The sequence below is a fragment of the Orbicella faveolata genome, unplaced genomic scaffold (genome assembly GCF_042242905.1).
Source record: "Orbicella faveolata isolate gen_17 unplaced genomic scaffold, um_ofav_v1 contig_13, whole genome shotgun sequence".
In the NCBI taxonomy this organism is placed as follows: domain Eukaryota; kingdom Metazoa; phylum Cnidaria; class Anthozoa; order Scleractinia; family Merulinidae; genus Orbicella; species Orbicella faveolata.
In genome coordinates this window covers 9,366,756-9,380,441 of record NW_028301540.1, presented here as the reverse complement: position 1 = coordinate 9,380,441, position 13,686 = coordinate 9,366,756, and the positions used below count along the sequence as shown (strand labels likewise).

At 40.2% G+C, this 13,686-nt stretch overlaps 2 protein-coding genes across 3 annotated transcripts in view; one reads left to right on the top strand and one right to left on the bottom strand.

Moving 5' to 3' along the window:
* Positions 1-39: 39 nt before the first annotated feature.
* LOC110053261 (neuropeptide FF receptor 1-like) lies at positions 40-2,863 on the bottom strand. The gene has a single exon (XM_020759473.2). It carries the CDS (start codon positions 2,583-2,585, stop codon positions 1,467-1,469), a length of 1,119 nt encoding a protein of 372 aa, XP_020615132.2. The 5' UTR covers positions 2,586-2,863; the 3' UTR covers positions 40-1,466.
* Positions 2,864-4,298: 1,435 nt separating this feature from the next.
* Positions 4,299-13,686, top strand: part of LOC110046208 (RNA-binding motif, single-stranded-interacting protein 2-like) — a 51,770-nt gene continuing 42,382 nt past the window's right edge. The window contains exons 1-3 of one of the 2 annotated variants that reach the window (XM_089284517.1): positions 4,310-4,451; positions 7,111-7,493; positions 10,891-11,338. The gene's annotated coding sequence lies outside the window, so the exon portion shown is untranslated. Of the gene's footprint in view, positions 4,452-7,110; positions 7,494-10,890; positions 11,339-13,686 lie in introns of both variants that reach the window. The other variant, XM_089284518.1, reaches the window with a different exon arrangement.

Below are 13,686 nucleotides of genomic sequence, written 5' to 3'. Positions count from 1 at the left end.
AAAAGGTTTTGAATATTTTAGGAAACAATGCGAGAAAGAGACCAGAAAACAACTAGTTTATTACATACACTTTTCACTATGTCTTCCTTTTTGCTTGCACTCTGCATCATTACGTCAAAAGTTCGTGCTCTATAGTTCTGTTTCTATCGAGGTTTAGTACAATTCTACTGGTAAAATAATGCAAACGTTACAATCTGATTGGCTAAACCATCGCACACTTTTATAGCCATTAGTGTGCAGTGGCTTGATAAGGTCACCAACATGGCATCGCTTTGAAGTTTCTCGATCGGTTCTCCGAAGTTTTGAAAGAACATTCAGAAACAGAAGGATGACTGAAACGTGAGGGTTACTGATGACAAGAGCAATAAATGCAAATTTCGGTTGGAAGTCTACTCAGTAAACTATTAGATTATTCGCTCACCTCGATCAAAGAAATCGCGAGCGAATAAAGAGGTTTTCCAATTGAGTTTCGAAAAACCAAAGCCAAACGGATTACTTACCAATTAGACAACTCAGCCAATCTCAAACCGTGGTGCAACCAAAACCGAATTACTTGCCTGACTACTTTAGACACTTGAATAGAAGTACATGTAGGGCTTTAAGCTCGCGCTTCCTTTATGTCGTTACAGACTGTTTTCTTAAAAGTGCTGCCTGGTGCGTTGTGTAAGCAACTTGAAAAAACCTATGTAAACCTTACAAATAATCATGTTTATCTTATTTCAGTAGTAATCTTAATTCTTCTTACAATATCATTGCATCGCAAAACAGACTTGTGAGGAGAATACTGAAAATTATCAACCAGCAATGCAATGTCCTGGTGCATCTCCAAACTGTCATAAAAAAATGGATCACAGAAACTAGTGCAAACATCAAAACTGCTCTGAAGTTTTTTTGTTTTTTTTTAACGTAAAAGGTTCATAAAAAGTCAAGTTTGAAGAATTGAAGAGGATTAAGGTAACGTAATCATGGCTTAAATCTTGAAAAGTTTAGCCCAAATTGTTCCAGTGCGTCGATGGTAATCCGTGTTAATCTTCTCCATCGTTAATCATCCTTGTTCCTTCATGGTTTATTATTATCTCTGTGGTGTTTTTCTATCTTAGTAAACAACTATTTTCAAGTCTCCTTCAATTTAGGGGTAATTTTGTACGTGGTCAAAATGGCTCAATAAAGACGACCACATCAGCATTGCCATTATTTTTTTATCGTGTTTAAATGAATGCTTTACCTTACCTTACCTAAAATACCGTGACTGAGCTCCTTTGAACATTTTCTTTCAGTGCAATATTAATTACGTATTTTCCCCTCAGTCAAACTAGTATAACTGTTAATAACATCATCTGGGTGTTTAGACTAGGGCATAAACTTTTATGAGCTCGTTCACAGACTTTCAATCCCCGGATTAGCTTTGTTATTTGAATTAGCTGGTGTCAAATCATTTTGATTTTCAATCAGTTGTTCTCTCCCTGTCAGAGATTTGTTTCAATCCAGCGTAGTTTTCGACGTCTTTGTGGAATTTCGGGCTCCAAACGTAACAGTGAGTTTTGACTCGACGATAGAAACCAAACCGAGCACCTCTTCTCGGCTAAATAGTCGGCCGAAGGACGCCCGTCGACATCGCTTTGTTTGCTCGAACCCGCGCCCGAGGGACTTAGCGAAGGCCTTCTGATCCTTTGGAATGTGATAAGCTCTTTGAATCCTCTTCGAAACCGCGGGTTTCTCGCGCCTAAGATGATAGGATTACACACACTGTACAGGAAGCCGCAGATGTACGCGGAGCGCAAAAAGTGGCGGGAAAGCCGGCTGGCGTCGGTCACAAGCGTCAAGATCCCGTAAATGAAAAATGGCGTCCAACAGGCGACGAACGCCACCAGAACAAACAAAAGGGTGATTATTATCTTCTTCTGCGCTAAAATGCCTCGATCGTCAATGATAGCTGTATCACGAATACGTTGACAATGCGACTGAACCGCCTTTATAATCCTCCAATATAAGATAATCATAGCCACGATGGGAAATGTGTAGACCACTGACACGAGAAACAAGGTATACGAGATGTCCAAAGCAGTGCGCGGAAATCGAGGCCCGCATATACAGGACGATGATTTATACACAATCTCAGTCCATCCCAGAATGGGACCTATGGAGCACGCGAATGCTGAGACCCAAACCACTACGATGATCACTAAAATACGTCTTGGTGTTATTATCTTTCTTAAAGGTTTAACAATCGAGAAGTACTTGTGTATACTTACAGCGGTTAACGTGAAAATAGACGAGGCGAACCAGAAGGGGACGGTAAATCCGTTAAACTTGCACAGCGCTTCGTCAAAGACCCAGGCTTGTTTGATAAGAGCGACTATCATGAACGGTATGCAGAACACACAGACTCCTATCCCGGTCACCGCCAGCTGAGTTAGAAATATGTTCGTCCTCGTGCGCATTTGGCGATGGAAAATGACAACGCCAACCACCAGCGCATTGCCGAGGAAGCCAAACACGAGCGTCAGAAACAGGACGGGGAGCTGCAAGAAGGCGATGCCGTCGATAGTCCCACTGTTTTCATAATTTGTGCTGGTGGAATTCATTTCGTCCACTTTTAAGTTCGTTTGAATTGTTTCCTGAATGAGTGATTCGCCGGCTATTATCACTCACTTGGAGCGCAGCAGGCAGGAGTTAACTTGACGAAAGAAGAGCAAGGAGATACTTACGACGCCTTTCTGAGGAGAGATCAACGGAGAAAAGTTTGACAACCCAGGAATGGCGAGGTACTCTCGAGCGGTTGAGTGCCAGTGAAGGAATGCGCGAAACCAGACCAACTTGGTGTTAGTTTGCTTTTGCTTATCTGTGAAATCGTATTGAAGTACTCCTACTTTTACAAAAAAAATTGAATCACTAAGTACTTTGGGCTAGCTAAATAACCTTTTATCTCTTTGTTTACTAGCCGCCTTCTATTGACATAAGAATAAAAGAAGACCATGGAAGGACAGCATTAGGCAAACAATTAGCTACCTACCGTCATAGTCGTTCAAGCGTGGCCTAAAGTACAAGAAAAAAACGTTCAAAGCGACATTTTGTGTTTACGTCAGTTCCTATAGGTGACTACAGGCTTACACATTACAAATAAGGAAGTTGAGAGGGCAAAATTGAGTCTATAATGTAAGTGCCCTGTGAAGGACGTTACATTTAAGAATGTAAGATAAACAATGTGGAGAAACAAAATGTAATCTTTAATGGTCGGCATAACGTTACTGCTTCATAAAACAGGTCACAGCTCTGTAGAAAGCAACTCAAATAGGACCGAACAGGTACGTCTTGAACATTTTACCGTTGTGTACCTCTTGACTCTCCATATTCGGACTGGAGTTCCACCAAAACTTGTCATTTTCCATACTCGTTTTTAAGTGGCACATAAATAAAAGCCTTTTTACATTTTAGGGTATACAATAAGTAATTAGCGCCTTCGAATCGTGGAGAAAAAGTGCCTTATAAATCTATTATTATTATAATTATTGTTAAATGACTGTGAAAATTACTTCATTGTGATTGGCTGTGAGTTGCCCAATTACTCGCTAATTTTCTGATTTGCACTGCAGTGTAAATTAACGCGCGTGTGTTCGTAGTTTTTCCGTCGTATATCTAATGAGTCATTGTATGAAAGCTCGAGGCAACGTCCACACTGTGCTTGAGAAATTTGAAAACGCAGATTTATTTCTACGGTTAGGTCTACCGTCCACACTATATCCGTCACGAAAACAGAGCTTTCCAGAAAACGCTCTTCAAACCGGAGGAATTTAGAAACGCCGGTCTACCGTTTTCGTGTGGACGGAGAACATTTTCAAAACGGAGCTTTTCGAAAACGATGGTGTCACGAAAATCATGTGATTTTCCTGACCGGGTTTTCCTCAAACACAAATCCAAAATGACCACAGCTGACTGTTGCATTTTGAAATTCCACAGGCGTAGTGTGCACGAAAAACGCTCTGTGCGTCTTCAGAGTGAAACGTCCGCTCTCAAATTCGTCCGGCGTAGTATGGATGCGGCCTAAGGATAAATATTTTTGCAATGAAACCAAGCTAAATAAAATACAGCCGTCTGAAGATGACACCCAGTCAAAAATAACTTTTTTTTTCTTCAGGTTAAAAAGGCAGCCTCAAACTCTGTTTGTTAACGTTTGCCAACTAAAAAACCACCAAATGGTATTACATGTTTATCAAATTATTCGTCTAAAAACGTCCGCGCGTGACAGCACGTGAGACGTGGTCACGCAAGTACCATTGAATAGGTGCTTTACGTAAGCGACATCCTTTGTGTCTGGTCTGAAAAATCCAGACAGAGTATATTATCGAATGCAAAATGTCTTGAAATGTCTTCCTTCATGAGCACGGAATGGCTTTCGTTGGATTACCACAGTTTAAAGGTTGGATATGCTGAATTTTCGTTCTTTTGGCTGGGTAAGTTTCAGTTTCAAATGTGCTCTCACTGTTTCAGATCAAGATACAAAGCGAAACGCTGACTCATTTGAAAAAGTTTACACCGCCGAAAACCCTAACGAATCGGACGGTGTTTTGAATTAAAACCGGTTACATTCTGTGCATTTCATGGCAAAAAACGGCATTCTTTGGCTTGGTAGTACTATTCTGTTTGGTTGTTGCGGTTTTAAAACTCTACAGTAGCACGCGTGCTTTCGGTAGTACAGTTATTGATGATATTGCACTTTCGACCATCATTGACAAAGAATCAGTTGGGTAAGATCGAATTCTGTTTTACACCGTTGTTTTAAATGTTTTGCACTTTTGCTCTAGTTAAAATTGCTGTTGATTTCACGATGTTCACGGCAATATGATGATGAAACATCAAAATTGTTGGTTTCCGTATTACGCGGCAAGGCAGTTTTACTGATCTCACTGGGAAATTAAAATCTTTGGTATAAATATTTCACTTCAAGAGGCCTTGGCGTGGCGCGTTTGATTGTTTGACAATTTCTACGCTTACATTTGGCAAACACGTTGTGTTGTTTCTGACTTCGTTTTGATTTCTTATCTGTAAACGTCAGTATTTTATAAACACTTTTGACTCACTACAGTTGAATCATTTGCATCTCAGGTCATTCTTCCGCGAATAAAACTTCGGAATTCACGCCGAGTTAGCAAACAGGACAAACAGAAACCTTGATAACTGGTCGAGAATTTATAATTTTAAATTGTGTTATTGTCTAAGGACGTACCGCCTTGTCTTTTAAATAATCACTCAATTCATGGCGACCTGTTAAGCAATATTCTAAGCAATTGTAGTTATTGTGATGCAAAAATTCGCCATCACCGAGTCAATTGTATTTCAGTTGGAAATTTTCTCATTGTAAACCCTTGCATGCTCTTGCAGTGTGTTAATTGACTGTTTTCAAAAATCAACATACAGTCTGTAAACACTGAAGGTACAGTAGTTCTGTGTGAGTTGGCATTTCTCTTTTTTAACACTGCTAACTATTTTGAGCTGTAATTTAAATTTGCGCCGGAAAAATATATTACTTCCTCGTTTCGTCAAGATACTGAGTTATTTTGAGTTCTCGACTAGAATTATTTAAAAAATAACCTTCCATGATTGTGATGTTCAGATCGTGAAATTGCCTCTTTGTTCTGTAAGAGCCATCGATCTGAAGGGATCTTTGCTGTATAAAAGCGTCATTAACACTCACGAGAGTAAATTTTATTAGAATTAATTCATGCACTCAGGAAAACTGAACTTTTGACAGCCATTTTTTCATAGGCTTTAACAAAGTGCATTTTCTTAATGTACCATTAACTTAACATATATCATTTCAGTGTCTGAAGGCAAACCTATGGCGGGTAATGGCAAACCCAGTTGAATATTGCAAGTCATAGTGGGATCAACAAGGAAATAGTTAATACATCCGCATATATCATGGCGGAAGAATATTACAGAGATCCCAAAACAAAGCAAAGGTTGACTTGCTAACTGAGCCTACTGTGCCTTGTAATATTATTCATTGATATTCACATGCGGGAGTTTTCGCATGGAGTTAGATTTCAGCTCTTCTTTGCTGTGTATTTTAAAATGGTCAACTGTGAGTAGAGCTCAGCGTTTTCTTTTAACATCAAGACAATCACCAAAGCTGATTAAAAAAAAAAAATACATTACTAGTAACACGAGTAGTCAATGCAGGAGCAACAAATTTAAGGTTTTTATCGATGGAAAACCTAACGACCACTTTTGAAAAACAAAACAATGAAAAGAAAAATAGGTAGTGTCCTGTGACACTCCTCCCTCAAACATCTTCAAACTGTACGTCCTGTCTTGCACAGTCTACTGAACCTCTAGGAGGGGGGGGGGGATGGGGGGGATTTCCCTTACATCTTAGTGGGGTTGTGCGGCGTGTTTCGTAAAGCCCTGTTTCAGACCCAAATCTGTGATTGCCCTGACCCTTACTGTTTTCCGGCCTAATGATCGATATACTCTATTTCAGACCAGATCCTACTTATGATTAGGCGCTGCTTTGGTTTACCTTTCCGAGAGATGAATGGTAACGCCGACAAAAGTTGCTTCTCAAAATTATACCTAATTGCTCACCGCACAAACCATATGTGCGGTACCCCATTTTCTGTTCAAAATGGTCAAAATCTAAAATGATCCTGTGGCAGACCTAAGCGGCCGAGTTATCAAAGCCTTCGGGGCTGCGCTTATCTCTTTAGCTTAAACTAGGGAAGTATGCTAACTCATGTGTTGCCATTTGGTGTGCTGTGCGAGACGGTTTGTACTTCTTTTGTTTCCTGTATGGTGGAAGAAATCCCAGTTAGTGTGACCATTCAAATGAAAACTATCGATCGGTACTCAAAGCTGTTCCCGTAAAGTCTGTGGATGAGTAGTTCTTTCATGTGATACTGATTGCTTGATTACAAGTTTGAGCTCAGAAGTGAAGCTTTAAAATACACGAGGACATCAAATAAATAGTACACTACTAAATGGAACTGTAGAATGAACGTCTCTCAAAACAAGAATAAACGATTGAAAGTTATGTGGAAGGTCTGAACTCATTCTTTGAAGGCAAAAAGAACGTTAAATTCTCCAGCTTTAACAAGTACTGTACTTCCACAGACCAGTCCTGTGATACCAGGGAGCCAGTTCTGGTAACCATGGGCTTTGACGCCTGGCGAAGAGAGCTTGACATGGGCGGAGAACACTGCTGTAATTTATACAACACTGTAGCAACTGACGTCTGGGTACGTGGTCCTTTGGGCAAGCTCTTTACATCATTCGGCCCAATCCTCAGAATATTCTCCTATTCCTTCGCAAACTAAGGTCACATCCTGACTTTGAATGGCCCCTCTTCACTGAAGCGTTGTATAGGCAGGTGGCAAATGTATAGGAGAAATCTTCAGCGATTGTCGTATGCGTGCACGTCGAAGAAGATGGGGTACGCTGACACAGTCAAGGTGGTCAGAGTGTGCGGCAAAAGGATTCTCTTACCACAAGCAACGGTGAGTTCCACATCAACTTACAAATTCTCCAGTAATAGTCTTTATTAAGAGAGGATGAAGAGTAAAGCCTGGTTTTCACTACGACATAAAAAGCACAAGCACAGGCATAACGGTAGAGAGGATGCCCACAACCTCATACCCAGAGTCTCCGTTCCCCTTGACCAGCGGTCGGGAGACGAACGACACTGGAAAGATCTGACTTGAAGTCCAAAAATATTGGACTTCTGGTTGAATTGCACAAATTTGCCGATAAACACGTGGCTCAATCGAGATGCTAGTGTTTTTCTTCCGCTCATTTTTATTGTTTTTAAAACCAATCAAAATTGAGCCTGTAACGTGAACTCTCGACAGTCGGTCGATTCGTCAAGCTTGCGCAGTAAGGAACGAAGACTCGAGGAACAAGATTGGAGCGCCCACAACACAGCGCAAGCACGTACGCATGCGCAGAATAGATAAATGCCATATTTTCGGTTCCATACCTCCTCGATACAGTAAAACAAGATGGCGGACGATATTTAAGCTTATTCTTATGCTTACTGCGCGTGCACAGTTCGCATAAGCACAAGCACAACATAAATGTTTGTTGAGCTTGTGTTTATCTTTCCTTGTGTTGTGGTCTTCCTCGCTACCATGTGCTTGTGCTTATGCTTGTGTTGTGGGCGTCTTCGCTACGGCTGTGCTTTTGCTTGTGCTCAGGTCGTGGTGAAAACCAGGCCTAAGAGAGTGAACCCCTCATCTGGGCCTTTTTCTCAAGATAATTCCATTTTTTTTTACATATGGTACTCAGTTCTTGCACGGGTAATGTACCGTGCGCGTTAACGGGATGTTTTTGTGGAGGATTAAAACGTTGAATGGCGATCCTGGCTTGAGTATTTGATCGAGTCTTAGCTCGAGGCCTGGCATGGATTTTAGTCTACCTCACCGACAAAGCGTGGTTCACAATAGCGACATAACAACACAACGACATAAAAAGGACGTTATCTCGACGTAAAAAGGACGTTATGTTTGTAGTGTGAACAAGTAGACATAATGACATATTAGCAACATAACAGCACGAACAGAACGACGTAAAGATAAAGGTTCACACTAGCGACATAACGACATAATCGCCTTATGTCGGTAATGTGAACATCGACATAACGACATAAGGCTAGGTGAAAAATGGAGCAGGCGACACTTGGCACAATTCTTGCTCAGTCGCCGCCATTTTGAAAATAGTGCTGCTGGCAGACTGGGTTCGACAATTCTTGCGCCGCTCTGATTGGTTCTCTGTTGTGTTTTTTATGTCGATGATGTTCACACTTGCTTTAACAGAAACATAACATCATAACGACATTAGGAAAAGATTGTTACTACTGCTTGTCTCGTTTTGTTCATGTCGTTATGTTGCTATTATGTCGTTATGTCAGGATGTCCACACTGCCAAAATTACTACAGAACGTCTTTCTTACGTCGTTTATGTCGCTACTGTAAATTAGGCCTAACGACATAAACATAACGACATAACAAGGACGTTATGTCGTCATGTTTGCAGTGTGAACATGCTGACATAAAAATACATAAGAGCAACATTACTGATCTCACTGAGAAATTACGATCTTTGGTATAAATATTTCACTTCAAGAGGCCTTGGCGTGGCGCGTTTGATTGTTTGACAATTTCTACGCTTACATTTGGCAAACACGTTGTGTTGTTTCTGACTTCGTGTTGATTTCTTATCTGCAAACGTCAGTATTTTATAAACACTTTTGACTCACTACAGTTGAATCATTTGTATCTCAGGTCATTCTTCCGCGGATTAAACTTCGGAATTCACGCCGAGTTAGCAAACAGGACAAACAGAAACCCTAATAGCTGGCCGAGAATTTATAATTTAAGTTGTTTTATTGTCTGTGGACGTACCGCCTTGTCTTTTAAATAATCACTCAATTCATGGCGTCCTGTTGAGCAATATTCTAAGCAATTTTAGTTATTGTGATGCAAAAATTCGCCCTCACCGAGTCAATTGTATTTCAGTTGGAAATTTTCTCATTGTAAACCCTTGCATGCTCTTGCAGTGTGTTAATTGACTGTTTTCAAAAATCAACATACAGTCTGTAAACACTGAAGGTACAGTACTGTAGTTCTGTGTGAGTTGGCATTTCTCTTTTTAAACACTGATAACTATTTTGAGCGGTAATTAAAATCTGCACCGGAAAAAGATATTACTTCCTCGTTTCGTCAAGATACCGAGTTATTTTGAGTTCTCGATAGAATTATTAAAGGAATAACCTTCCATGATTGTGGTGTTCAGATCGTCAAAGTGCCTCTTTGCTCTGTAAGAGCCATCGATCTGAAGGGATCTATGCTGTATAAAAGCGTCATTAACACACTTTAATATCAAAACTTTCACTAATCAACATGGATAATGGTTAGAACACCTTACAAGCGACGAATGACGTTTCTGACAAATTTGAAAAAGGGAGACGATGACATTTTCAAGTTGAGCTCACCTTAGAATATCCTTTTTTTTTTGTTTCCTTGAATGATAAATTTCTTTCCAAATTCTATTGCGTCGTAGAGTTCAAGAACTTTTCACTTACGAGAGTAAATTTTATTAGAATTAATTCATGCACTCAGGAAAACTGAACTTTTGACAGCCATTTTTTCATAGGCTTTAACAAAGTGCACTTTCTTAATGTACCATTAACTTAACATGTATCATTTCAATGTCTGAAGGCAAACCTATGGCGGGTAATGGCAAACCCAGTTGAATATTGCAAGTCATAGTGGGATCAACAAGGAAATAGTTAATACATCCGCATATATCATGGCGGAAGAATATTACAGAGATCCCAAAACAAAGCAAAGGTTGACTTGCTAACTGAGCCCACTGTGCCTTATAACATTATTAATTGATATTCACATGCGGGAGTTTTCGCATGGAGTTAGATTTCAGCTCTTCTTTGCTGTGTATTTTAAAATGGTCAACTGTGAGTAGAGCTCAGCGTTTTCTTTTAACATCACGACAATCACCAAAGCTGATAAAAAAAAAATATAGAGAGGATATTACACGGTAGCGAGTAGATATGAATTTTGTGTTCTTGCCACGAGAACATAAAATTCATATCTTCGAGCCAACGTGTAATGTTCTTTTTATTATATGGAGAAACCAATTCAACAAAAACAAAAGGCGGGAATCGTGCCGTCATTGAACGATACGACACTCACAGAGGTGACATACGGAAAATACGCCACTCGGGTCCCGGATGAAGTGGCGTATGGAATCTACGAGTGGTTTAGTTCCCAGTAAAACACTCTTCTCCATATAATAAAACCCATTATGTAAAATTGAATACTGATATGATCAGGCGAGTACCATTTTCAAGGGTTCTAAAAATCTTGTTTTCTTTTTCAGAGGAAGACCTTTCGCCATGAAGTTCGCGAATTACTGCTTCATTCCTGCATACTGTACTTCTACAGACCAGTCCTGTGATAACAGGGAGCCAGTTCTGGTAACCATCGGCTTTGACGCCTGGCGAAGAGAGTTTGACATGCGCGGAGAACACTGCTGTAATTTATACAACAATGTAACAACTGACGTCTGGGTACGTGGTCCTTTGGGCGAGCTCTTTACATCACTCGGCCCAATCCTCAGGATATTCTGCTATTCCTTCGCAAACTAAGGTCACATCCTGACTTTGAATGGCCCCTCTTCACTGAAGCGTTGTATAGGCAGGTGGCAAATGTATAGGAGAAATCTTCAGCGATTGTCGTATGCGTGCACGTCGAAGAAGATGGGGTACGCTGACACAGTCAAGGTGGTCAGAGTGTGCGGCAAAAGGATTCTCTTACCACAAGCAACGGTGAGTTCCACATCAACTTACAAATTCTCCAGTAATAGTCTTTATTAAGAGAGGATGAGGAGTAAAGCCTGGTTTTCACTACGACATAAAAAGCACAAGCACAGGCATAACGGTAGAAAGGATGCCTACAACCTCATACCCAGAGTCTTCGTTCCCCTTGACCAGCGGTCGGGAGACGAACGACACTGGAAAGATCTGACTTGAAGTCCAAAAATATTGGACTTCTGGTTGAATTGCACAAATTTGCCGATAAACACGTGGCTCAATCGAGATGCTAGTGTTTTTCTTCCGCTCATTTTTATTGTTTTTAAAACCAATCAAAATTGAGCCTGTAACGTGAACTCTCGAGAATCGCTCGTTTCGTCAAGCTTGCGCAGTAAGGAACGAAGACTCGAGGAACGAGATTGGGACGCCCACAACACAGTACAAGCACGTAGGCATGCGCAGAATAGAAAACTGCCATATTTTCGGTTTGATACCTCCTCGATACAGTAAAACAAGATGGCGGACGATATTTAAGCTTATGATTATGCTTACTACGCGTGTGCATTTCACATAAGCACAAGCACAACATAAATGTTTGTTGAGCTTGTGTTTATCTTTCCTTGTGTTGTGGTCTTCCTCGCTACCATGTGCTTGTGCTCATGCTTGTATGTTGTGGGCGTCCTCAGAGCCGTTCTGCTTATGCTTATGCTTGTGGTCAGGTGGTGCTGAAAACCAGGCCTAAGAGAGTTCACCCCTCACATGGGCCTTTTTCTCAAGATAATCCCATTTTTTTTTTTACACATGGTACCCAGTTCTTTCACGAGTAATGTACCGTGCGCGTTACGTGGATGTTTTTCTGAGGATTAAAACGCTGAATGGCGAGCCGAAGTTGAGTACAGTAAAAACGCGCATAAAAGAACAAGTGGATTAAGAACACTCAGGCTGAAATTTGGTCAAAAAAGTACCATATATATAAGAACACATTCAGCCTGAAAGATGAAAATTGTTCTTATATAAAAAAAAATTGCCTGCCAACTAGATTAGAATAACCTACTAGGGCACGGTAAGTCCAGTACTAAGTAGATCAATATATGTGTTATCCATTAATTAGTTAAAATGTTGTACTTGCACATTGATTTCATCTGTTGGTAGTCTATGCAGTATTTAAGAACACCTTAAGAACATTTTCAGGCTGATTTTGCAGAAAACACCCGATATATAAGAACAAAATCAGCCTTAAACCCCAAAACACGTGTTCTTTTATGCGGGTTTTTACTGTAGTAACATAACGACATGAACATAACGACACAACGAAAAATAACTGATCTTCTTCTAATGTCGATATGACGTTAATAGGTTTCTGCTAAACAAAGTGTGAACATCATCGACATAAAAATCGAACCAATTAAAGAACCAATCAGAGCGGCGCAAAAACTGTCGAACTCAGTCCACCACCAGCACTATTTTCAAAATGGCGGCGACTGAGCAAGACTTGCGACAAGTGTCGCCTGCTCCATTTTTCACCTAGCCTTATGTCGTTATGTCGACGTTCACATTACCGACATAAGATGGTTATGTCGTTATGTCGCTAGTGTGAACCAGGCCTAGACTCGCATAAAAGAACACGTGTTTTGGGGTTTCAGGCTGATTTTGTTCCTATATATCAGGTGTTTTCTGCAAAATCAACCTGAAAATGTTCTTGAGGTGTTCTTAAATACTACATAGACTATCAACAGATGAAATCAATGTGCAAGCACAACATTTTAATTAATTAATGGATAACACATATATTGATCTACTTAGTACTGTACTACTTAGTAATCTAATTGGCAGCCAATTTTTTTTTTTATATAAGAACAATTTTCATCTTTCAGGCTGAATGTGTTCTTATGTATATGGTATTTTTTTGACCAAATTTCAGCCTGAGTGTTCTTAATCCACTTGTTCTTTTATGCGGGTTTTTACTGTTATGTCGTTATGTCAGAATGTTCACACTGCCAAAATAACGACATAACGTCTTCCTTATGTCGTTATGTCGCTAGTGTAAACTAGGCCTAACAAAATAACGACATAACAAGGACGTTATGTCGTTGTGTTTGCAGTGTGAACATGCTGACATAAAAATACATAAGAGCAACATAACGGCATGAGCATGTCGACGACACAGGGGAAAAAAACTGGTCTCTTCCTTGGCCTGGTTCATTATGTCATTATGTCTGTATGTCGTTTATGTCGTTATATGTCGCTAGTGTGAACGAGACCTACTCAATCTTTGACCGCAAACACGACGAAAGGTGTCTTTATTAGTCTTGAAGTGCCAATTGTTGATTATTTGAAAGGCTTTCCTAAATAAAGAAGAATGG

What these genes read in the sequence shown, in the direction of transcription:
- LOC110053261 (XM_020759473.2), bottom strand. Translation starts at nt 2,585, where the DNA reads ATGAATTCCACCAGCACAAATTATGAAAACAGTGGGACTATCGACGGC.